The sequence below is a fragment of the Bufo gargarizans genome, chromosome 4 (assembly GCF_014858855.1).
Source record: "Bufo gargarizans isolate SCDJY-AF-19 chromosome 4, ASM1485885v1, whole genome shotgun sequence".
NCBI classification, from domain to species: Eukaryota; Metazoa; Chordata; class Amphibia; order Anura; family Bufonidae; genus Bufo; species Bufo gargarizans.
Window position 1 is genome coordinate 465,609,222 of NC_058083.1, and position 27,090 is coordinate 465,636,311.

The 27,090-nt window shown below is 44.5% G+C and overlaps 1 protein-coding gene across 1 annotated transcript in view; it reads left to right on the top strand.

Moving 5' to 3' along the window:
- LOC122934008 (serine palmitoyltransferase 3-like) overlaps positions 1 to 27,090 on the top strand; it is a 110,716-nt gene that overhangs the window by 4,735 nt on the left and 78,891 nt on the right. The window contains exons 2-3 of the mRNA XM_044289134.1: positions 16,070 to 16,264; positions 23,146 to 23,300. Coding sequence (XP_044145069.1) covers positions 16,070 to 16,264; positions 23,146 to 23,300 — 350 coding nt within the window. The remainder of the gene's footprint in view (positions 1 to 16,069; positions 16,265 to 23,145; positions 23,301 to 27,090) is intronic.

A 27,090-nucleotide genomic window follows, 5' to 3' on the forward strand; every position in this document is an offset into this window, starting at 1 on the left:
TTGCGCACTTAGAAAATTTTCTAAGTTATTAATGCAGACGGATCCGTACTGAACGGAGCCTCCGTCTGCATTAATATGATCGGATCCGTTCAGAACGGATCCGATCAAGCGCTAGTGTGAAAGTAGCCTTAGGAGATACCTGTGGAACCGTAGACCTGGATAGTGAGCTGAACGTTTTCTAAGACTATGTGTAAAAGGAAAGTGTCTTGGATAGTCCTGGAATTATGTACAATGACGGTAGAATAATCTGAGATTCGATGATCAAATCCAACTCAGTAATGTAGGGTACTACTAATCTCAGAGAAGTGAAAAACCTCTTACAGCATGTAGGAAAATGATAGAACTGTTTCTATCTGAACAGAACTGTCCTAGTTTTGGCTCACAATCACTGATGGAAATCACTGACCATGACACTGACGTGTGTAATGAGGTATTACTTGTAGAGTAAATGTGAACGTCAGTAATGTATTTAACTATAGTGCCTTGTATTCTAGGTGTAGCATGAACTCTGAAAGCTCTTGTCCAACTCACTATGTGAACTAGCAGCATTGAAGCGTTGATGAAGGGGGAGTTGTAAAAATGTATCTAAAAAAAATGCTCACCAAATTCAGATTAAGGATACACGGCCGTATCCGATTTGCTGTCCGCAAACCACGGATCCGCAAGATGCGTGAGCATCCCACTCTTTTCACTGGCACCATTGTCAAAATACCTATTCTTGTCTGCAAAATGGACAAGAATATGACATCTACTATCATTTGCAGCATGGCTACACGGATGTGGACAGCACATGACATCCGTGTGCTGTCTGCATTTTTTTAAATGAGTAAGTCCGCGTGCAATCTGTAAAAAAAAAAAAATGCAAATCGGACACGGACCAGAAATATTGTCATGTGAATGAGGCCTAAATTGTAAGGCGGCTGCTCAGTTTCCTGACACATTCGAGTACAAAAGACATCTTGAGACAAATTTACTAATAGTGTCTAAAAGTAAGTGCGAGTAAGTGTAAACTTAGGGTACATTCTAATATACAGCACAAACTCAGGTGGTCTGTTCTGGCAGAGGATAGGATTAAAGGAGTTACAAATAATATCCAGCACCAGGACGATATCAGGACACTTTCCGGCATAAATTCTTGGTTTTGTCTGGCCGAAAGCCGGCATTTATGCCAGAAAGCAGTTGGATCCCCATTAGAGTCAATGGAGATCCAGTTGTGCTAGGCAGTATCCTGCTGCACTATAAAAATGCACTATATACTTTCTATGTTAGAAAGTATATTATAGGTATATCACACCCCTCAATCCGTTTTTTGGGGGGCAACAGGTATATCACACCCGTTGCAATTAGTTGTTTCAATAGCGTTAGTCCCTTTATATAGCTGCGGTATCACAGCAGAACCACACACAACTGCTGCATAATACAAATGCACTATAATATACTTTCTATGTTAAAAAGTATATAATAGGTATATCACACCCCTCAATGAGTTTTTTGGGGGGCAACAGTTATAGCACACCAGTTGCAATTAGTTATTCCAATAGCGTTTGTCCCTCTATATAGCTGCGGTATCTCAGCAGAACCGCACACAAATGCTGCACAATACAAATGCACTATAATATACTTTCTATGTTAGAAAGTATAAGTATATCACACCCCTCAGTATATCACACCTATCTATAGCACACCTATACCAGTCCTTAAAAGGACTTTTGTGGCCCTATTGGCTTGCGTTTGGTGTCCCTAACAGTCTGTCCCTGCTCCAAAAAGCAATCTCTCCCTACACTGGCAAAACACAGAATGCAAAAAGGCTGCCAGATCGGGTTCTTTGATAGGGTGGGGGTATGTCCATGTGCTGAAACATCTCAATTGGCTGTCCTGTCCCACTTGATGGATGTGTCATGGGTCAAAGTTCGTCGCAATGCAAAAGAATATGGCGCCGGCGGACATCGCCATATGTTCTTATGTTCGGCGAACGCGTAAGGTTCGCAGCGAAACGACCGCCAGGCGAACTGCAAGGCCATCTCTAATGTGAAGGACCGCAGGGCTAGGAAAAAAAAGCTGGCTAGTATGCCACCAACTAGAGAGTATTGCGCACAGCAACCTACTGTAATTTATAAAGAGGTGCTGCTCATGGACCCCACCAGATTCAAAACTGCGCAGCTGCAGAAGTTCTGAACGGGAGAAGGGGGACTTCAGATTTGTGGCACAACCTCAAAGGTACGTTCAGGGTTGCAGCATTAGGGTTGGTAAGTATACTAATGACATTGCTGCTCAGGAAAGGGTGCCAGCGTTACTATGTGACATGGGGGAAGCTTAGTCACTGCTGTGCAGTTAAAATAAACTTTGAGGATGTGGTAAAATCACGCAGGAGGACCTGGCGACTAAACTTTTAGTGATCAAAAAACATTTCAGAGAATCTTTTGCAGCCATTGTGACTGAAGAGACTGTCTGAACATTGACATTTTGAAACGTGTCTCAATGATGCATTGAGAGTTTGTCTAGTGTGTGGGATTATGAAAGAAAACATTCCGAAAAGACTTCTAACAGACCTCGATTTAGGAGGGCACTGGAGATAGTGACATCAGTGGAAACAGCAGAGAGAGAACACATGGTTTCAGTCAGGAAAGAAGGTGAAAGTAAGTCAGCTGACTTTCCACAGAGTTCTCCTGATTCTCAGCACATATTCAATTGCAAACTTACACTGGTGAAAAGACTGTTCCTATAGTACATGCAAGAGTCAGTAATAAGAATGAAGACCACCACAACTTTGAATTGTACATTGTTTATACCAATGGACTAGTCTTGTGAGGAGGACACTGGCTTAGGCCACGTATTTTTTTATTCCTCCATGTAGGACTTTTTCTACCGTCTAAAATAACGGATCTCTGATGGAACTGACAAAAATTGAAGTAAACTGCGCACAAAGGATGCTCAAAAAAAAGAATCTGTCTTTTTTTCCTCTTTTTCTGATGAATCAAAAGAACGTACAACCAAACAGTGCGGTGATGTGAAGATGGCCTCATAAAGCTTGGAATTCCATTAATCATCTACAAGATGTGTCCACACACACTTTGTAAATCAGTTAAAAATAAACTAAAACAAATGTTAGATAATTCAAGAAATGTATTTCAAAAGAGTTTTTGGAAAATAAGACATATTACATAAAGGCAGCTCAAAACCTAGGTCTCTTATATATGCTCTCCACTGGGGTGTTTCATTTTGTAAAGGAAAAAAATAAAATTTAAAGTTTTTGCAGACTTTGATCTCAGTGATGTAAAAGATATATATGCCAAATTTCAAGAAGATTGGATAATATTTAGAGGTTCCCTTACGTCCTCAACAGCAGCACAGATGGGGTTAACTGCCCCTGTGGACTGGTAGGACCGGCGGAATTTTAATGAGCCCAAGAACCAATAAACGATCTTCAGCTCCCTGAAAGGGAGGAGATCACCCCCCAGCCCACCGTGTTTTTTTCTGTCCTCTGGACAGGTGAACTGGCGTGTCGCTCCCTCCCTGGGAGCTGAAGATTGCTTAAGGGTTCCTTTTTCCCTCCTTAAAGCTTAGCTCGCTTTCTATGGATCTCAGTGCCTTTATTTTAGGCCTGATCATGGCGATTTCGGTCTGGGGTACCGTTGGGGAGGGGGGCGTCCCCTCCCCTCTTCTTTCATCATCTGTAGACGGTCCTCCGTTCCTCCGTTACCGCATGTGTGCGGCGCTATGGGCGCCGCCATTTTCCGGAAGTGACGCGCCCTAGGTGCGCTACGTCACTTCCGGTTTTCCAAAGCGATGCGGTGATGTATAAAACTCACCTTTCTTTAAACTGGCTCCCTAGAATGACATCCTGGACTTAGGAATTAGTCTGGGGAGACAATTTTTCGTTTAGGTAGAGCCAGTATAGGCTCTGATCTCGTTTCAGGAACCCGCCCATTGGGCGGGGTTTCCTTCTTTTAAGCGCCCAGAGCCCATCAGTCAGTGCTCTGGTTGCGTTGCTTTCACAAGTTAGCTCCAGAGCTCTCCTGTGCTTTGTGATATTCCTTCAGTATTGCTTTGTTGGGTTTTGTACTTCCTCTTCTTTCAGCTCTATTTCTTCTAGTGCTGGTGGGCCCCCTTAAGGTCTGGTTTTCTCCACCTCCTGATGTTGTAGGTGTTATGACCTGTTTTGTTTCTTCCATTACAGACTATGGCTTCCCCTAAGGAGGATCAGCGGAAGGCTGGGGCCAAGAGGAAGCATTTGGCATGTTACGAATGTAACACACCCCTAGTTGACAGCTGTCCTTACTCCAGATGTGAGAGTTGTCGCACGGCATCCACGGAACCCACGATGCAGGAGATGTTCCAATGGACCAAGACATACGTGGATGATTCCATCAAGGGAGTAGTTCAGCTACTTAATGAGAGGCTACCAGGTCCCTCCCAGACTCCCATGGAGGTGGTCGCACCGGTCGAAAGACCTACCCCCTGTTCAGTGGGGTCTTCTTCTTCTGAGGAAGAAGAATCTACTTCTTGCTTTTTTCCTCCAGAAAAGACGCAGAAGTTACTCAAGTCCATCAGGTCGGGGGACCAGGATGTTGACATGGGGGAGTCCTCCGATCCCGCCGGTCGGACACAGCGTGTCTTTAGAGCGGATGAGACCCTCCTCTCTGTCATGCGCACAGAGTGGAAAAAGCCTGAGAAGGGTCCAGTGCTTACCAGAAAATTCAGACTCATGTACCCGATGGCTAAACCCTTGGTGGAATCGTGGGGTTCCGTTCCCAAGGTGGACATGGCTATAGCCAAGTTGTCCCGGCGCACTCTAGTCCCTGCAGACGATGGGTCTAGCCTGCAGGACCCTCTAGACCGGAGGGCAGAGTGCACCCTTAGGAGGGGTTACGCGGCGGCCGCTGCCTCCGCATCTACTTCCATTGCGGCCACTGAGGTAGCCACCTATCTACGCTCTAGGCTTAATCAAATCCAGACGGATGTGGACCAGAGCGTATCAAGAGACGACATCCTGGCAGCCTTCAAGTCAGCCAACCTGGCTATGGACTTTTTAGTTGATTCCTCCCAGATGCAGCTAAAGCTGGCCGCCAAAACTATGGCCCTAGTTTCAGCTGCCCGCAGACCACTCTGGCTGAAACCGTGGATCGCGGATAACGCATCCAAGTTTAACCTTTGTGGGCTCCCCTTCGAACCAGATAGGTTATTCGGGTCCGAATTGGACAAAATAATGGAGGGGCTCTCCGATAAAAAAGGGAAGAGCCTCCCCCAACAGCCCTTTCGGGGACGCCCCAGACAGGAAAAGAAGGGCGGAGGTCGTTCTGGGCAGCAGTCTAGGCGCAGAGATTGGGGGGAGCCGTCTCGTAAATATCCGAGACGCCCCCGCAAACCCACCAGGGAGGCAAAACCCTCCTGACTATGGGCCTCCTCGAGGCTCTTGGATAAGCCCTGCTGCCCCTGCAGTGTCTCCTCTAGATTTTCCCGTACCCCTCCCCCAGATTCCCGTGGGGGGCCGTCTTACCCACTTCAAAGACTCTTGGAGCCGGTTGATTGCAGACCCCTGGGTACAGGACATAGTTTCCGCCGGGTACCGGGTAGATCTTATCTCTCTCCCCCCAGAGAGATTCATCGCCACACGAAGCTTCGGGTCTGCCAAACAGGTGGTCCTAGAATCTTACATTCAGGACTATATTTCCAAGGGAGCCCTGGAGGAGGTACCGGCAGGGGAGAGGGGCCTAGGGATTTATTCACCACTGTTCCTGGTTCCCAAGAAGACAGGAGATCTCCGGATGATCATCGATTTGAGATTCCTCAATCGATTTATAAGGAAAACAAGGTTTCGCATGGAAACCATAAGGTCAGTCAGCCATATCCTCAATCTTGGGGACGTCATGGCTACTCTGGACCTCAAGGATGCGTACCTTCACATTCCGATCCATTCCGCTTCCCGGAAACTCCTCAGGATCGCGGTCCAGATCTCAGGGGTTTGCAGGCACTTTCAGTTTGCCGTGCTTCCCTTCGGAATCTCTTCTGCCCCCCTCATCTTCACCAAGGTGGTGGTTTCAGTGGTGGCAGCTTTGAGACTCCAAGGTCTGACTATTATTCCTTATCTGGACGATTGGCTTTTCATAGCCTCTTCAGTTCCGATCCTTACCCACCATCTTCAGGTCGCAGTCTCCTTTCTCTTCCGCCTAGGCTGGATTATCAACTGGCAGAAGTCGAATGTGAGCCCATCGACTTCAATCCATTACTTAGGATTCGTGGTCGACTCTGTGGAGATGTCCCTCTGGTTGACTCCAGAAAGGAGAGCGTGGATTCAGGACCTGGCAAAGGTCCTTTATGTCCCTCGTCGAGTCTCTATCCGGACTCTCATGAAGATGCTGGGGCTCATGTCAGCGGCTGCGGATGCGGTCCCTTGGGCGTTATGGCACCTCCGTCCTCTTCAGTCGGAGGTCTTACACCTATGGAACGGCAGCCCTGCGGGGCTAGATTCCCTGTGCTCCCTGTCCGGTCAAACCTGAAATTCCCTCAGATGGTGGTTTCAGCTACCAGCAGGGAAGTCTATGACCCAACCAGCTTGGGTCATATTGACTACAGACGCGTCCCTTGTAGGCTGGGGCGCTCACCTGGACGGATCCCCAATTCAGGGATCTTGGTCTCCTCTGGAGCGGCATCTTTCCTCCAATCTTCGCGAGATGCGAGCTATCCGGCTAGCCCTCCTTCACTTTGCGCCTCAGATCCGGGGCAAAGCAGTGAAAGTCCAGTCAGACAATATGACTGCAGTCCTCTATATAAACAAACAGGGAGGCACAAGATCATTGCCCCTTCTGTCAGAGATCGGGGTAATTCTTCGATGGGCAGAGCTGAACCTTTCCCATCTATCTGCCGTTCATATTCGAGGCTCCCTCAATATGATAGCGGACCGCTTAAGTCGAGGATTACCGACCATGGAGTGGTCTCTGCATCCGGAGATCTTCAGGCAGCTAGTTCACAGATGGGGTATGCCAGAAGTGGATCTCATGGCAACCAGGTTCAACGCCAAGGTGATGAGGTTCTGTTCCCTCTACAGGGAAGACAACCCCCTGGCGATAGATGCTCTGTCAATACCGTGGAGGTTCAGGCTGGCTTACATCTTCCCTCCCTTTTCCATGATACCGAGGGTATTGATGAAAATCCGTCAGGATCAGGCCTCGGTAATAGCCATCATACCGTTTTGGCCCAGAAGATCCTGGTTTACCCAGCTCATTCAGATGAGTCGGGGACAATACTGGAGACTCCCCCCGGAGCAGACCCTGGTGTCGTGGGACACTCACCTCTGCCCAGATCTGCACAGGTTCAACCTGACAGCCTGGAGGTTGATCAGTCCCTTCCCAATATAGAAGGGCTTTCCGAGTCGGTCCTGAGAACTTTGTCGCATTCCCGAGCAGAGTCTACAAAGAAGGCCTACTCCAGGATCATGAGAATCTTCGAGGCATGGTGTGATTCCAGACAGGTGGCGTCTGCAGATCCGCCCCTTCCTGCGATACTTCAATTTCTTCAGGATGGATTAGATAGAGGCCTATCTCCAGCTACCTTGAAGGTACAGGTTTATGCCATCTCGGCCTGTCTCAACAGGCCACATTCTCGGGACCCACTCATCAAACGCTTCCTGAAGGGAGCTGGAAGACTAAAGCCTACTATACTGAAACCTATCCCCCAGTGGGATCTTTCAGTAGTGCTCAGGGGGCTAGCATCTCCCCCCTTCGAGCCCTTGGAGGAGGTAAATTTTAAATTTTTGACTTTAAAGATGGTCTTTCTTCTGGCTATAGCTTCAGCCAAAAGAGTTTCTGAATTGCAGGCCTTCTCCGCAAATCACCCGTACATTATTTTTCTACAGGATAGAGTACTCCTGAAGTTTTTACCTTACTTCAGGCCTAAGGTGCCTACTTTCCAGAACATCAATCAGGTAATATCTTTACCAGTTTTGTTTACAGCCTCCTCCTCTGATACTCCAGCTAGAGACCCGCTGGATATTTCAAGATGCCTCCAGATCTATGTGGATAGATCTAGTGAGTTCAGGATAGATGAGAATCTTCTTATCCTGTTTGCCGGTAAGTCTAAAGGCCGTAAAGCGTCTAAAGCCACCATTAGTCGCTGGATCAAGGAGGCCATTATGGAAGCTTTCGTCTCCCAATCCTTAGATCCTCCCGAGTTTGTGAGGGCCCATTCTACTAGGGCGGTCTCCACCTCGGTTGCGGAGAGAAGACTCCTCCCCTTAGAGTTGATTTGTAAGGCGGCCTCCTGGAGCTCTGAGTCAACCTTCATCTCCCATTATAGGATAGATGCTAGGATGGCAGAGTTTTCGGCTTTTGGGCAGACTGTTCTTAGTTCTGCCAGGCATGAGGACCCTCCCTAGGGGATTCTTCTTGCTATCTCCCCATCTGTGCTGCTGTTGAGGACGTAAGGGAATCGTTAATTTCTAACGATAATTTGTTTTCCCTTAGTCCTAACAGCAGCACACAAATATCCCACCCTAAATACATTATGCTTGTTAAAAACACGGTGGGCTGGGGGGTGATCTCCTCCCTTTCAGGGAGCTGAAGATCGTTTATTGGTTCTTGGGCTCATTAAAATTCCGCCGGTCCTACCAGTCCACAGGGGCAGTTAACCCCATCTGTGCTGCTGTTAGGACTAAGGGAAAACAAATTATCGTTAGAAATTAACGATTGTACACTTTAATCAGTTTTGTAAAAGTAGGCAAAAAATATGATTTTTCAACGTTAATTACTTTTATTGGGAAAACTAGAAATCACAAGCTTAAAATAATATTAAAACTAGACACTAAGATTACCGTATTTTTCGCCCCATAAGACGCACTCCCCCCCCCCCCCCAAAAGTGGGGGGAAAATGCCCCTGCGTCTTATCGGGCAAATGCTGCCATTTTACATGGCAGTCTGCAATGCTGGGGCCGGAGTACAGTGACTGCACCGGCCCAGCCACATTTGCATGACACCGTCCCCTCCCACAGGTTTACCGTAGCTCTGGTATATTAGGGCATCTGTGGATGCCACTATTATGGGGTGGGGGATATGTGGATGGCACTGTTATGGGGGGGTGATCTGTGGATGCCACTGTTATGGGGGGTGATCTGTGGATGCCACTATTATGGGGTGGGGGATATGTGGATGGCAATGTTATGGGGTGGGGGATCTGTGGGTGACACATATATAGCCGTACCATCCACAGATCCACCCCCCATAACAGTGCCATCACAGATCCCACCATAACAGTGCCATCCACAGATCACCCCCCCATAACAGTGCCATCCACAGATCCCCCATAGTAGTGTCATGCACAGACCACCATTAGTTCAAAACCCACCAAAAGCACACCTTTTGGTTAAACCTTTTTTTTCTTATTATTTTCCTCCTCAAAAACCTAGGTGCGTCTTATGGGCCGGTGCGTCTAATAGGGGCAAAAAATACGGTAATAGGTAGTATGATAGGCAAAACGTGTTATATTAATCAACTTTGAACGATACAATCCCTTATTTTGTTAGCTTGGTGATGACTTTTCTGTGATGCTCGACTACCCTCAACAAGAATTGTTTTTGTTGTTCGTCCCTGACCGGTTCGTTAAACTTTTTTTATCAGAGCAATTCCTCTTTCTGCGGTATCATTGACCACCTTAAGAGCGTTCACATGGCTTCTTAAAGAATCACTGGAGTATTCTGTCACGTCGTGGATCCCAAACAATTCAAAGAACGTCTTTGTTTTATTAGTAACAAAATGGCTCAGGTCTTTTCCTTCAAAAATTAGGTTTTTACCCTCCAATTGTTTCATTTCCTTTTTCTTTGTAGGTTTGGTTTCAAAATTTTTTATCATATTTTCCTTAACAGCCTGAGTAATACGTTCGTCCAATCCTACGTTTGTTTCTGACAGATACCAAAGGTGTCTCTTAGCAACTGTGAGAGCACTTTTTTTTTATGTCTGCATCTGGGTAAGTGCTCAGAAGCTGTAGCATATCCAAATCATTGTTTGGAGCCCGGAACTTACAATAGCCTCGTGCAAAAAGGGAACATATATGAGGCTGACAAAATGTGCAATTCTCGTTGAGGAATATTCAACTGTTTAGTGAAGAGGACAATTTCAAGTGCCTATATTGCCTTTGCCATCCACCTTGCTTGATGCAGAGCCCCTCGGATCCTGAAACTGAAATCATTTTTAGACCAACCTCCTAGGTACAGGAGTGAGTGGAATTAAAAGTGATCAATGTGTGCAACCCCTAAATATTATCCAATCTTCTATTACATCACTGAGACTCGGGGCGTAAGCAAAGTCATATGAAAATCACATCTTTGGAAAAATGAAACACCCTTCCTTCCACAGCAAAGTTAATAAAGAGTTGAATAGAATGGAGTTAGAAAGCAATATGTCCAAAGTTGACTGAACTCCATAGTTGACTCTTTTGGTTTCAGTAACAAAGAAAAATGGAGGTGTCAAGATCTGTAGTGATTTCAAGGTCACTATAAATCTTGTGTTACAAATGTAGCAATATCCATTACCAGAAATTGAAGATATTGTGTTAAACCTCTCCAGGGGAACATTTTCACCAAAACTGATACAGTTAAACGGCATATATCAGCACATTTGTACCAATGAAACTGTCTGACCTGCTGCATGTGCAAGTGGCAGCTAAAGGCATCTGTGTTGGTCCCATGTTCATATCTGTCCGCACTACTGAGAAAAATTATGTTTTAATATATTTAAATGAGCCGCTAGGAGTAATCCATTACTCCTAGAGGCTCTGCTCTAGCTGCAATTGCAGCGCCCTCTACACTTTGATTTGCAGGGTCAGGCAGTGAGAATGTGATCACGCCTGGTCCTGACCTCCTAAAGTCAGTCAAAGTGGAGACGATGCAGTTGCAGAAAGAGCAGAGCCTCTAGGAGTAACAGCAACATCCTCATTGCTCCAAAGGCTCGTTTACATATAATAAAATATAATTTTTCTCAGCAATGCAAAAACATGAACATGGGACCAACACAGATGCCTTCAGCTGCCAAGCGCACATGTAACAGGTCAGCCAGTTTCATGGGTACAAATCTGCTGACAGATGCCCTTTATAGCTTATTTAGAAATGGAAGAAAGTTCCCTTATCCTCACATTAAAGGGGTTGTACAGTGGCATAAAACTGATGACCTGACTCCTGGCACCCCCACCGATCAGTTTTTTGAAGGGGAGGTAGCGCTCATACGAACTGCAACTGCTTGTCCCATTCAAATGAATGGATTGGAAGCTGTAAGTATACTGCCCCGCCGCTAGAAAAGAGATGGCTTACAGATAAGCTTTCACCGTTGCCGTGACCCCTTCAAACAGCTGATTTGCCACTGCACATCCCCTTTAAAAATTCACAACACCAACCAGAATAACACTCAGATAATATGGCATCTCAAGAGTTATTTGCTCTTAGTTTGAAAATCTTCCAACGTCTGCAGAACAGATTCAGAAGGAGATTAGGAAGGACAGTCAGTGGCGTACCTCTAATCGAGACAGACCACGCAGCTGCTATGGGGCCTGTGGGGAAAAGGGGCCCACAGTGGATGATAGGCCCTGCCCCTTAATTACACTAATTACATCCTGCTCAAGTATAGTATCCCTACCATCAGTGGAGAAAGCTAAAGGACCTGTGATGATGTCATCACAGGTCCTGTACATGTGGTAAAGGAACTGCACAAAGAATGGTGTAGTTCCTAAGCTCGATAGAAGCATCTGCCAGGACCTGGGATGACATCATCATCATCACAGGTCCTGTATTTCTAGTAAAAGAACTGCAGAGCAGAGCATCATCACGGGTGCTGCAACCCCCAACAGCATAGAAGATGAGCTCTGCGCTGAAACATTTGCCCCCCATTCCCTATTTTTACTTATATCTCACTCATATATGTAGTACTTCAGACAGCTACAACCGCCATTACCTCATGTTCCTCACATAGGCACTATAATACATAACTGACCACATATATCTGTTCACACTGAACTATTGCACCTTGTACTTCTCACACCAGTATGCTGCTCTATACAACAGTGTGCTGACATGTGAGGTATGAGGTATCATAGATGCAGTGTGTACAGGTATATAGTATACCCAGCAGTGTACTGACATGTGGGGTACGAGCTATAATAGATGCAGTGTGTACAGGTATATAGTATACCTAGCAGTGTACTGACATGTGGGGTACGAGCTATAATAGATGCAGTGTGTACAGGTATATAGTATACCTAGCAGTGTACTGACATGTGGGGTACTAGGTATAATAGATGCAGTGTGTACAGATATATAGTATATACAGCAGTGTACTGATATGTGAGGTACAAGGTATAATAGATGCAGTGTGTACAGATATATAGTATATAAAGTAGTGTACTGACCTGTGAGGTACGAGGTATAATAGATGCAGTGTGTACAGATATATAGTATATACAGCAGTGTACTGACATGTGGGGGCCTAGCTAAAGGCTCATAGGCCGTGGTTCAACAGTTCAGTTTGGGCCCCCCTCCTCCCTCAGTGCTTTGTGGCCAGGAGCAGGGAAACACATTGCCTTCATGCTGCCTGAGGGAAAAATTGAAACGCCCACTCCCAACTCCTTCTTATGCCAAATTCTTGACCTAACCCCTTCCCTCCAACCAGAGGTGTAACTTGACCTGCATGCACTTTCTATAATACCGATGTCTTCTTATGTGGCACAAGTTTCTTTGGGCCCCTCAGGCTCCTGGGCCCGGTAGAGACTGCTACCTCTGCATCCCTATAGCTATGCCCCATACAGCAATGTACTGATATATGAGGTATGAGGTATAATTTTTACCTCATACCTAACATATCAGTGCACTGCTGGCCAGGAACACTTAGTGGCAGGGGCTTTGCATGGGGCCCAGTGATTTCTATGTACGCCCCGGACTCCAGTCCAAGGTTTATTTAGCTACTCTACGGAGGGGGGGGAGTTCCAAGTGCAGGTCTCGGCTCCATTTTACCACTGGTGATTACACTGGACAATGGTTATATAATGTTATATAATGTGGCGCAACAGAGCTATTCTTTCATCAAGTCTGAGACCTCAAGTATTAAAACAGCTACATGTTGGCTACATCGGAGTGGTAAAGATGAAAGCATTCGCTACGGGTTTTGTATGGCGGTTTTGTACGGATTAACAGACTAAATGAACAAACACTGTATGTGGCAGCACACTGCTCCATGCACAAAGAAGCATGCAAACACTGGAAACATGGGTTAGTCTGAATTGCATTAGTCCATTATTTAATTTACTGTTTTTGCTGGTAGTAAAAGACAGTGCAAAACCTTAGAAATATATTAAATCGCAGAACTTCTGATAAAATAATCACTAGCACAAACCAGTCCACTTGCTTACACAATGGAAACCTCTCCTAGCATTATGTGTCATATCAATCAACTAAAGGAATACAAAATAGCTGCCATTGAAAATATGTCAATATGCCAAGTCCTGTGCATGCCTCACCTTGTGCCCCACCGGCCTTGCCTGTACTTGTCATGTCAGGTATTGATTTACCTTTGAAATCTGCTACTGATTATTATTATTTTTTCCATCACAAATGGAAGTTCCTCAGTCACCGACCTCAACATCTAATCAGTTTCACACTACTAGCATGGAAAGATGTTACCCCATGAGGGTAAGGTGCCCATCAGATTATTTGGATGTGTGAGAATTGTTTTCTTCATCCAGTCATATATCCATTCAGACATTCAAAAGTTGACTTTTACAGTAGTGGGGCAGGGTGTTCTGTATTAGATATGTATCAGATAATATCATACTTCCTACTTTAGTATTAGTATTGTAAACATGAGCACATGGATAGGTTTAGTATCTTAATTCATGTTTCACTCTTGATTTCTCTTGCCTTGTTTTGTCAATTAAATTCTTCATGTTCCAGTAAATACTGGTTGATAAGATGATGTCAGGCTCCTTTATGGTTTATTATCTGATAATACAATAATTTAGCTGGCTGAATATGCTACCAGTGGAAGCATAACAGTTGTCATTCTTGGACAATCCATTTTGGACCTCTTTCACACCAGTGCTTTTGACTTCTGCTGTTCTGATCTAAGGGCAGTATTACATAAAAAGATTTTGCAGGTGATTAGCGTTCCTTCCCAGCAATCGACTGCTCGTTAGTGGGGGAGATTACATGCAGCAATCTCCTCCACAATTTGGGAAGAGTGATCACTAATGCCATCATTCATCCCCATACAGAATCATTGTGTGCCGGCAGCAGATCGTGATTAGACAGCACGATCTGCCGCCGGCAAACAATTATTTTTAAGCATTCTTAAAGGGATTCTGTCACCTCCCCTAAGCCAAAAAACGATTTTAAAGCAGCCATGAAGCACAGCTTACCTGGATTAGGCTGTGCTCTTTTATCTTGCAATCCGTCCAGCAGTTACTGCAAAAAACGACTTTTATTGATATGCAAATGTGTCCTGAAGGTGCCCAGAGGGGCGTTTTGTTCTTCTTAGAGAGCCCAGTACCGCCCCTCTTACAGTGCCCAGCCCGCCTTCCTTGCACTGTCTATCCGCCCCCAGCCTGCCACAGACTCTCCTCCCCCTCCCTCACGCCGAACGAACTCTCGCACAGGCGCAGTACCCACTGAGGGCTGCGCCTGTGCGATCAGCAGGAGACTGAGGGCAGGAGCTTCCTCCTCGTCACTGGGCATGCGCCGAGCCCAGTGACGTCCGATGCTCGCTCTTCCCTCAGTCAGCAGGGAAGAGCGAGCATCGGACGTCACTGGGCTCGGCGCATGCCCAGTGACGAGGATGAAGCTCCTGCCCTCAGTCTCCTGCTGATCGCACAGGCGCAGCCCCATGGGTACTGCGCCTGTGCGAAAGTTCGTTCGGCGTGAGGGAGGGGGAGGAGAGGGAGGAGAGGCTGTGGCAGGCTGGGGGCGGTTAGACAGTGCAAGGAAGGCGGGCTGGGCACTGTAAGAGGGGCGGTACTGGGCTCTCTAAGAAGAACAAAACGCCCCTCTGGGCACCTTCAGGACACATTTGCATATCAATAAAAGTCGTTTTTTGCAGTAACTGCTGGACGGATTGCAAGATAAAAGAGCACAGCCTAATCCAGGTAAGCTGTGCTTCATGGCTGCTTTAAAATCGTTTTTTGGCTTAGGGGAGGTGACAGAATCCCTTTAAAAATCTTGATTGCTCGATGAAGAAGCGTCTGCTCATTCATCAGATAATCGGCAGCAGTATTACACTGCCAGATCATCGCTAAAGTGCGTTCCTACAAAGTCTTGTTAACGATGATCTGGCTGACAATCGGTTAGTGTAATACAGCCTTAAGAGCACAACAGCAAAGTAATGGAAGTGCTGGATTTGTCATAAAACTGTCTGGAAAGGAGCCCAAAAGATTCCATTGGCTTTAATGGAGTCCATTTGGGAGTTGACTTTTTAGCAGAGAAAGGGGTTTTGCATGCAGGACTCTTTTCTCTGCTGTTTTTTACAGAATTTGTGACCACTGAATATGTCATCAGTATTTGATCAGTAGAGAAATGTGACATAGAGGATGCGACCCCACTGATCAGCTGTTTGAGAAGGCAATGACACTTGCAGTAGTGTTGTGGCCTTCTCTCAGTTCACCAAGGAAAATGGTACAGCGACTGTGCTCGGTATCGCATATCACCCCTATTCACTTAAATGAGGCTGAGCTGCGCCTAGGCCCTATGACTGATTACCATGATGTCACATGGCCTAGACAAAGCTATGAGAAAGCCATGGCACTATTGCAGCTGATTGGCGGGGGTCCTGGGTGTCAGACCCCCATTTATCACATACTGATGACCTATCCAAAGAACAGGTCATCAGTTAAAAAATCTCGGAGAACCCCTTCAATAACCACCATCAAGGAATAGCAGGGCATTCCAGTCTCTGCGGAGTCCTGATATCATCTTACTTCATTGTGTATGCTATTTGTTGTTTCAGTCAAGAAACATTAAGATTACTTCCCATAAATTATATATTAGAAGCATGCTCCCTCACATAATTTGGTGTAATATGATATAATATGCGCATTTTCTATCCTACAGCAGCAAAATGGATCAGCCAATGGTAGTCTATACAAGAGAGAATGCAAGGAATCTTTTGAAGAAGCCCCCTTGCACATCCTTGTGTCTACCTACCTTTGTTATGGAATTTTAATCTTATTCGGCTACTTACGGGATTTCATGAGAAAATGGGGATTGGAACAATGCCACATGGCCAAAGAAAGGGAAGAGCAAAAAGTAAGAATATTTTAAAAATAATAGAAAATGTATATTGTTATACCAGTGGTCCATACCTCCGCCTCTCTGGTGCCACCATCATCTTGTTGCTTCCTCCTGACAGTCCTGGCCGTCAGAGCAGCACTGCATTGATCACTCCACTCAGGTTGAGGACTGTCTCTTGCCTGCCCTGCCTCTCGCTGCCCATAGGGCACTTGCAAATCCTCCCTCTGGCTCATAAAGTACCAGTGTATGCACCTTAATCTTCCTCAACCTAAGGCAGCCAACTAAGGGTATTTAAGTTACCTTCCCCTGTGGGAGGGTTTTGTAACAATTAAGTTCTTGTTGTCTCGTGTCCTGCAAATAGTCTTGTTTGCCTGCCCGTAAACAGACCTCTGCCTGTTTCTGGATTTACCCTTTGCTGCCTCACTTGACCTCTGTCTAACATAACATAGTAACATAGTACATAAGGCCGAAAAAAGACATTTGTCCATCCAGTTCGGCCTGTCATCCTACAAGTTGATCCAGAGGAAGGCAAAAAAAACCCTGTGAGGTAGAAGCCAATTTTCCTCACTTTAGGGGAATAAAAATTCCTTCCCGACTCCAATCAGGCAATCAGAATAAATCCCTGGATCAACGATATCTCTCTAGTAGCTATAGCCTGTAATATTATTACGCTCCAGAAATACATCCAGGCCCCTCTTGAATTCCTTTATTGTACTCACCATCACCACCTCCTCAGGCAGAGAGTTCCATAGTCTCACTGCTCTTACCGTAAAGAATCCTTTTCTATGTTTGTGTACAAACCTTCTTTCCTCCAGACGCAGAGGATGTCCCCTCGTCACAGTGACAGTCCTGGGGATAAATAGATGACAGGATAGATCTCTGTACTGACCCCTGATATATTTATACATATTAATTAGATCTCCTCTCAGTCGTCTTTTTTCTAAAGTGAATAACCCTAATTTTGATAATCTTTCAGGGTACTGTAGTTGCCCCATTCCAGTTATTACTTTAGTTGCCCTCCTCTGGACCCTCTCCAGCTCTGCTATGTCTGCTTTGTTCACTGGAGCCCAGAACTGTACACAGTACTCCATGTGTGGTCTGACTAATAATTTGTAAAGTGGTAGGACTATGTTCTCATCACGGGCATCTATGCCCCTTTTGATGCAACCCATTATCTTATTTGCCTTGGCAGCAGCTGCCTGACACTGTTTTTTGCAGCTTAGTTTGCTGTTTATAAAAATTCCTAGATCTTTTTCCATGTCAGTGTTACCGAGTGTTTTACCATTTAATAAGTACGGGTGACTTGTATTATTCCTTCCCATGTGCATAACTTTACATTTGTCAGTGTTAAACCTCATCTGCCACTTATCTCCCCAAGCCTCCAATCTATCCAGATCCCTCTGTAGTAGTATACTGTCCTCTTCAGTGTTAATTACTTTACACAGTTTAGTGTCATCTGCAAAAATTGATATTTTACTATGCAAGCCTTCTACAAGATCATTAATAAATATATTGAAGAGAATAGGGCCCAATACTGACCCCTGAGGTACCCCACTAGTGACAGTGACCCAATCTGAGTATTTACCATTAATAACCACCCTCTGTTTTCTATCATTGAGCCAGTTACTTACCCACATACAGACGTTTTCTCCCAGTCCGAGCATTCTCATTTTATATACTAACCTTTTATGTGGTACAGTGTCAAATGCTTTGGAGAAGTCCAGATACACGACATCCATTGATTCGCCGCTGTCAAGTCTAGAACTTACCTCCTCATAGAAACTGATGAAATTAGTCTGGCATGACCGATCCCTCATGAAGCCATGCTGATATGGCGTTATTTGCTTATTTCCGTTAAGATGCTCTAACATAGCATCTCTCAGAAAACCTTCAAACAGTTTTCCCACAACAGATGTTAAACTTACCGGCCTATAGTTTCCAGGCTCTGTTTTTGGACCCTTTTTGAATATTGGCACCACATTTGCCATGCGCCAGTCCTGTGGGACATTCCCTGTCAGTATAGAGTCTGCAAATATCAGAAATAAGGGTCTGGCTATGACATTACTTAATTCCCTTAGGATACGGGGGTGTATGCCATCCGGTCCTGGCGATTTGTCTATTTTAATTTTTTTAAGTCGCTGTTGCACTTCTTCCTGGGTCAGACAGGACACTTTTAATGGGGAATTTATTTCAACATTCGGCATGTCATCTGACAGTTTATTTTCCTCAGTGAATACATTGGAGAAAAAAATATTTAACAGCTTTGCTTTCTCCTCGTCGCTCTCTGCGACTCCCCCCTCATTACTCTTTAACGGGCCGACACCTTCAGATTTATACTTTTTAACATTTATATAATTGAAGAACATTTTAGGGTTAGTTTTACTCTCTTTGGCAATTAATCTCTCAGTCTCTAGTTTGGCCGCTTTTATTTGTTTTTTACATGTTCTATTTTTTTCAGTGCTTCCGTGCTACCCTCCTGTTTTTGTGTTTTATATGCTTTCTTTTTGTCATTTATTGCTTTCTTTACAGTTCTGTTTATCCACATTGGTTTCTTTTTGTTCCTTAACCTTTTATTCCCATACGGTATGTACCTCTCACAATGAGATTTTAGGATGCTTTTAAAGATATCCCATTTTGTGGCTGTATTTTTATTTTTGAGGACTTTATCCCAGTTAGTTTGGGCTATGGCCTCTCTTAGTTGGCTAAATTTAGCTTTTTTGAAGTTTGGTATTTTTGTTCCTCCCTGTAGAAACGCTCTCTTGAATGATAATTCGAAGGTTATTACTTTGTGGTCACTATTTCCCAGGTGTCCCCCAACCTGCACGTCTGTTGTTCTGTCAGGTCTATTGGTTAATACTAAGTCCAGTATGGCCATCCCTCTAGTCTGTTCCTTGTATTGGCCCTGAGTTGCCAACCCTGACACTTAGACGAATTACTAGACTACACAAACTCTGCCTGCCCTTACCTGGACTTTTTCCTGACTACAGTTTTGTCTGACCCCTCAGTGCTCCCCACCAGAGCCTCTTGACCCCTGTGGGTTAGCAGTCACTGAACAGAGTCTATTCTAGTAGGTAGTGTTCTGGTGGTCCAGATTCCTGTATAGGAGTGAAGGCCAAAGGGCTGCCAGAATAATGACCTTAAAAGCAGCTCCATCTGTTTTCATAACAGATATAAATAAACATAATCCAAACTTTCAGATGTAACTTTACCAATGTTTCAGCTAATTTGTCCAGTGTCTGCTGTCCAGTCATTCGCCTCTCACAACATGTCTTTTTCAGTACGACTTGCATTTCCTATGAAATAACAATTCTGGAACATCATTTCTTATAGCAATAAATTCTGACATTCCTCTACTATTCCTGCTAGAGTTTATGAATGAATTGCCAGCAGTATGTAATATTTTCCTCTTTGAGGGTGCTGCCACATGTCGCGGATGTGCTGCATTTTGGATGTGTCAAGAAAAAAAAGACTTTGTTTTTAAAAAATGCATGCAGTTTTTGCAGCAACATACGTGTGGTTATGGTGCGTTTTCTTCCAGCAAAGGGGAAAAAAAACACCAGACTTAAACACATTAATGTAATTAAGGCAATTGCGTTTTGTTGCAAGAGTGTTTTTTGATGCTTTTTTTTTTTTTTTTCAGCTGCAATGTGTGGCAGCACTCTAAGGGGATTTTCTTACCTTACAATGTGTCTCAGGTGGAAGTCTGGGCTTATAGCTGTTATAAAGATTTGATAAATGCCCGTTTGTGAGCCCCATTGGAGACAGCATGATGTTAATGTCTATAAAGTTAAAGTCCAGCGATTCTGAAAAGGTTTTATATAATGGGTTAAGAGGTAAAGAGTACTAAAGTCCAGCTAGAAAATAACCCTTCTAGAGAGATTTAATTTTAATGGTAATTACACAACAAATAGACGTCGACTGATGTCCTGATGTATATGAATCCACCGGAAAAATAGCATGCTCATTAAATTTAAGGGGGATCTCTCCCTAGAGGCATGCCCTGAGGCTAGACCCTCTGCCCAGGGACGACCCCTTAAGGTGGGGACTCCCTGTCCTCGATCCTAGGCTAGCAACTTCTAGATTGCCCTATTATAAATGGGCTGATAATTATCGATCTCACAGTGGATTCATATACAAACAGACAGACAGTACAAAACAAACAATACAAGGTGCACAATGTATACAGCCCTAATGATGTGAAAACAACAAAAGGTACATGTTACATCAGACTAACTATTAAAACACACCCTAATGCGATAGTGTTTGATATCACAGACAGTTTCTGTGGCCAACCCCACAGAAACTGTCTGTGATATCAAATACTATCGCATGGGGTTGGCCACAGAAACTGTCTGTGATATCAAATACTATCACATTAGGGTGTCTTTTAATAGTTAGTCTGATGCACCATGTACCTTTTGTTGTTTTCACATCATTAGGGCTGTATACATTGTGCACCTTGTATTGTTTGTTTTGTACTGTCTGTCTGTTTGTATATGAATCCACTGTGAGATCGATAATTATCAGCCCATTTATAATAGGGCAATCTAGAAGTTGCTAGCCTAGGATCGAGGACAGGGAGTCCCCACCTTAAGGGGTCGTCCCTGGGCAGAGGGTCTAGCCTCAGGGCATTCATCTAGGGAGAGATCCCCCATAAATTTAATGAGCATGCTATTTTTCCGGTGGATTCATATACATCAGGACATCAGTGGACGTCTTTTTGTTGTGTAATTACCATTAAAATTAAATCTCTCTAGAAGGGTTATTTTCTAGCTGGACTTTAATGTCTATAAAGCACTGCAGAATATAGCAGCGCTATATAAATGCATGAAATAAAAAAAAGAATAAATGTAGATGCCCAGAAGATGTTTTTTTCAAGAACCTTTCTGTAATAAATTATCAGAGCATTTATTAACATCCCAGTTTAATCAGATTTGGAATTTCAGTAATACAATTGCACATGCTTTATAACGCAGACATTTGTAAAGATAGTTATTTGCATTATTTTTTTTAAAAACAACTAATTTCATCATTTGATGGGCTCCATATTTGTATACAAGAAATGCCATATGAAATAGTTGAAAGAGTAGTTATTAAAGAAAAATCTAATATTGGATTTAAGAAGCCTATAGGTACATAATGTTTGGCATATTTCAGCAACCCAGGGGAAGTATGGAGAGGACAAGGGTAGTAGTTCTGGATCACAGTGTGTTCACAGTGACGGGCTATCTCCACCAAACCTCCCCCAAAACATGGGTTAGGCACAGTGACAAGGATAACAGTAGTTCCCCCTGGGGCACACCTTGTGTTATGGTTGAAGGTGCCCTTTGTGTTCAGGTGAAAATGATAGGTAGGAGACTGACAAAATATTTTTTATGACTGCATTTTATTCATTTCCATTTCTAAGATATAGGGTTAAAATCAGTCTGTTTACCAGCTGCCAGTTTCTCTTTTCTTTGAATCCCATCATCTGACAGCTCATGTGTTGCTCACAATTGACAAAATTATTTTTAATCCATAATGATTAAAATGCAATAATAAAAAATTCCCCACAAAGGTGTGCATAGCCTTTAAAATATTTTAAAGTAGAGTAGAGATATGCAAAACATGTCCACACACACAATGGAGGCATACAGTCTTTGCAAAGCAGTTTATGTTTTTGCTGAGCTGAAGGAGGTTTCTCTTATTTCCAATGTCCTCTGAAATGCAGTTTGCTCAAACTTGCTGCATAATTTTCCAATATTTTCTGCAATTCCTGGCAGCAAGGTACAGATTCACAAGCAACAATGCAAGCTGCAGACAACTATGATAGGGCAGCCAGAAGCCAAAACCCAATCACAGCTACGAGGTCTGTGGATGATATGCTTTCTCTTCACAGACTGTCCACTGCACAAAGCCATATTGTGCTCTATTAACTGTCAGGCAACTCACTCCACTGATAGGCCTGTTTTTAAAAGATTGAAAATTTACTTATATAATAGCTACCTTACATCTGGTGGTATTAGAGGCAGAGCTTGCTAAGAACTATTTTGCATCCCTTTCTTCCCATAATTCCAGAGGAGCATTTCCTGGCCTATAAGACTCCTCACGCCATTGAGGTGCTCTCCATAAGGAGATATCCTGACCTAGGCCTATCACCCAGGTAAGCCAGTACTCTATGTTCTGCACTGATGAGGGATAATCACCCTGAAACAGTTTACTTATAGGATAGCTACCTTCTATCTATTATCATTAGAGGCAGAGCTTGCTAAGATCTTATTTGCATTCCCTTTAGATTAAACCAGTGGACATGGAGAGGCAAGCTTTATCTCTGCCCTCCGTCTAGAAAAACATCTCAGAGGTTTAGTAAACACCTGCTTTAGCCACATTAGCCACTAGTATAGTCCTAGTAGAACAGTACAAAATTACTACATACCACTTATAATAAATAAAAAAACACATTTATTTAGTATAGTGCATTACAATTCATCTTCATCAGAAGCAACTATGGATTTGTGTGTTCATCATACCTGATCTTCACCAGCTCAAGGGTGAACAAGGCTATGTTACTTTGGGGGAACAGAAGGACTACAGCAAAGGGAGGACGGAGAACCTGCTGGCAGTAGGCTACCATATGTTTGCCCTACTCCAGATGTAGACGCTTGCATGATCCTAGGCATCGACAGAAAACCTAGGGACCACCCAACATTTTCTTCAATATTACTGTAGAAAGTATGTAGTTGCTTCTGTTTTTGTCTGTAAAGAAATTGAGATCTTCTACCTCTGATAACCCATTGCCATCACTGAGTATAATTGGATAGATTATGTAATATAAAATCAGAAGTTTAATTGTCTCTTTTGACAAATAAATGCCATGAAGTGTGTAACGTGTTTAAACATTTTGTCATATTTTGAAGGATTTTGTGCCTCTTTATCAAGACTTTGAAAATTTCTACAAAAGAAATATTTACATGCGCATCCGTGATTCTTTTAATCGACCCATATGCAGTGTCCCAGGACCTCAATTTGATCTAATGGAGCGAGTGACTGATGACTACAACTGGACTTACAGGTGATTATTCTGCCGTTTCAGCTACAGAAAATTCTGGTTTCTTTTGTGGGTTGTCTTTAGAGCCCAGCCATAAAAATGTGTGGATATTTTCTTTCTTATGATATCACAAAGTTGCAGTGCATTATTGCCCCTTTAAGGGAATTGTATATATGCGTATGGTTTCTCTTGCAGGTTTATGTTGCATAAGTAGTGTGAATTGTACTGCTCCCCAAGCATATGTGAAAATTTTTTATATCACTGTTCCTTTAAGAGAGTATTGGGCATGATCTATTCTTGTAACATTTATAAATGATTTGCATCACATGGCCAGGGTTTCCTACAGTATTTGGCAATTATATAATTTGCACATTTTTATACGATTTAGGGTACATTCACACGACAGTGGAAAACAGCCATGTGATGGCTGTAAATTCACCTGTCTAATGGCCTTAAAAAATGGGCACTTGAGAAGCATGGAAAGCAGGAAGTTGAAAAAAAAAAATTAAGAAAATAATCACCTTAACTATGGCACACACAGGAACACTAGCTCCGCACTGAAGGAAGCAGGACCTGATGCTTCCAGTGTTGTGACATCACATGATCATGCTTGGAGCATCAGGTCCTGCTGCCTCCATTGCAGAGCAAGTGTTTCCGAATGCATTTCGTGAGGTATTTATTTTTTTTTTGCTGGCTCTATCTCTACTGGGAGAACAGAGGGGCATTATCTCTACTGGGGGAACAACTGGGGCCATTATTTCTACTGGGGGCACAACTGGGGACCATTATTTCTACTCAGGGGCCATTATTTTCACTTGGGACACAACAAGGGGGTCATTATTTCTACTGGTGGCACACCTTGGGGCTATTAAATATATTGAAGCACAATTTGGGGTTATTATAGATACTGGGGGCAATAAGGGGGCCTTATAACTACTGGGGGCACTACAAAGGGGCATTATTTATACAGGGGTACTATAGGGGGCATTATATATATACTGAGGGGACTGTGGGTGACATTATATATACTGAGGGCATTGCAGGTGTACGGGTTTTAATCTAAAGCCAATGAAAGTCATCAGTTTTTAACATCTGTTTTTAACAGATGTTAAAAACAAATGAGAAATGGACGTTAAAAACAGATGGATACACAATAAAATTGACAGTTTATCTGTAGAGTTGAGCGAACACCTGGATGTTCGGGTTCGAGAAGTTCGGCCGAACATCCCGGAAATGTTCGGGTTCGGGATCCGAACCCGATCCGAACTTCGTCCCGAACCCGAACCCCATTGAAGTCAATGGGGACCCGAACTTTTCGGCACTAAAACGGCTGTAAAACAGCCCAGGAAAGGGCTAGAGGGCTGCAAAAGGCAGCAACATGTAGGCAAATCCCCTGCAAACAAATGTGGATAGGGAAATTAATTAAAATAAAAATTAAATAAATAAAAATTAACCAAAATCAATTGGAGAGAGGTTCCATAGCAGAGAATCTGGCTTCCCGTCACCCACCACTGGAACAGTCCATTCTCAGATATTTAGGCCCCGGCACCCAGGCAGAGGAGAGAGGTCCCGTAACAGACAATCTGGCTTCATGTCAGCAGAGAATCAGTCTTCATGTCATAGCAGAGAATCAGGCTTCACGTCACCCACCACTGTAAGAGTCCATTTTCATAAATTTAGGCCCAGCACCCAGGCAGAGGAGAGAGGTCCCGTAACAGAGGATCTGGCTTCATGTCAGCAGAGAATCAGTCTGCATGTCATAGCAGAGAATCAGGCTTCACGTCAGCCACCACTGCAACAGTCCATTGTCATAAATTTAGGCCCAGCACCCAGGCAGAGGAGAGAGGTCCCGTAACAGACGATCTGGCTTCATGTCAGCAGAGAATCAGTCTGCATGTCATAGCAGAGAATGAGGCTTCACGTCACCCACCACTGCAACAGTCCATTGGCATATATTTAGGCCTAGCACACAGGCAGAGCAGAGAGGTCCCGTAACAGACAATCTGGCTTCATGACAGCAGAGAATCAGTCTGCATGTCATAGCAGAGAATGAGGCTTCACGTCACCCACCACTGCAACAGTCCATTGGCATATATTTAGGCCTAGCACACAGGCAGAGCAGAGAGGTCCCGTAACAGACGATCTGGCTTCATGTCAGCAGAGAATCAGTCTGCATGTCATAGCAGAGAATGAGGCTTCACGTCACCCACCACTGCAACAGTCCATTGGCATATATTTAGGCCTAGCACACAGGCAGAGCAGAGAGGTCCCGTAACAGACGATCTGGCTTCATGTCAGCAGAGAATCAGTCTGCATGTCATAGCAGAGAATGAGGCTTCACGTCACCCACCACTGCAACAGTCCATTGGCATATATTTAGGCCTAGCACACAGGCAGAGCAGAGAGGTCCCGTAACAGACAATCTGGCTTCATGACAGCAGAGAATCAGTCTGCATGTCATAGCAGAGAATGAGGCTTCACGTCACCCACCACTGCAACAGTCCATTGGCATATATTTAGGCCTAGCACACAGGCAGAGCAGAGAGGTCCCGTAACAGACAATCTGGCTTCATGTCAGCAGAGAATCAGTCTGCATGTCATAGCAGAGAATGAGGCTTCACGTCACCCACCACTGCAACAGTCCATTGGCATATATTTAGGCCTAGCACACAGGCAGAGCAGAGAGGTCCCGTAACAGACAATCTGGCTTCATGTCAGCAGAGAATCAGTCTGCATGTCATAGCAGAGAATGAGGCTTCACGTCACCCACCACTGCAACAGTCCATTGGCATATATTTAGGCCTAGCACACAGGCAGAGCAGAGAGGTCCCGTAACAGACAATCTGGCTTCATGTCAGCAGAGAATTAGTCTGCATGTCATAGCAGAGAATCAGGCTTCATGTCAGCCACCACTGCAACAGTCCATTGGCATATATTTAGGCCTAGCACACAGGCAGAGGAGAGGTTCATTCAACTTTGGGTAGCCTCGCAATATAATGGTAAAATGAAAATAAAAATAGGATTGAATGAGGAAGTGCCCTGGAGTCCAATAATATATGGTTATGGGGAGGTAGTTAATGTCTAATCTGGACAAGGGACGGACAGGTCCTGTGGGATCCATGCCTGGTTCATTTTTATGAACGTCAGCTTGTCCACATTGGCTGTAGACAGGCGGCTGCGTTTGTCTGTAATGACGCCCCCTGCCGTGCTGAATACACGTTCAGACAAAACGCTGGCTGCCGGGCAGGCCAGCACCTCCAAGGCATAAAAGGCTAGCTCTGGCCACGTGGACAATTTAGAGACCCAGAAGTTGAATGTGGCCGAACCATCAGTCAGTACGTGGAGGGGTGTGCACACGTACTGTTCCACCATGTTAGTGAAATGTTGCCTCCTGCTAACACGTTGCGTATCAGGTGGTGGTGCAGTTAGCTGTGGCGTGTTGACAAAAGTTTTCCACATCTCTGCCATGCTAACCCTGCCCTCAGAGGAGCTGGCCGTGACACAGCTGCCTTGGCGACCTCTTGCTCCTCCTCTGCCTTGGCCTTGGGCTTCCACTTGTTCCCCTGTGACATTTGGGAATGCTCTCAGTAGCGCGTCTACCAACGTGCGCTTGTACTCGCGCATCTTCCTATCACGCTCCAGTGCAGGAAGTAAGGTGGGCACATTGTCTTTGTAGCGTGGATCCAGCAGGGTGGCAACCCAGTAGTCCGCACAGGTTAAAATGTGGGCAACTCTGCTGTCGTTGCGCAGGCACTGCAGCATGTAGTCGCTCATGTGTGCCAGGCTGCCCAGGGGTAAGGACAAGCTGTCCTCT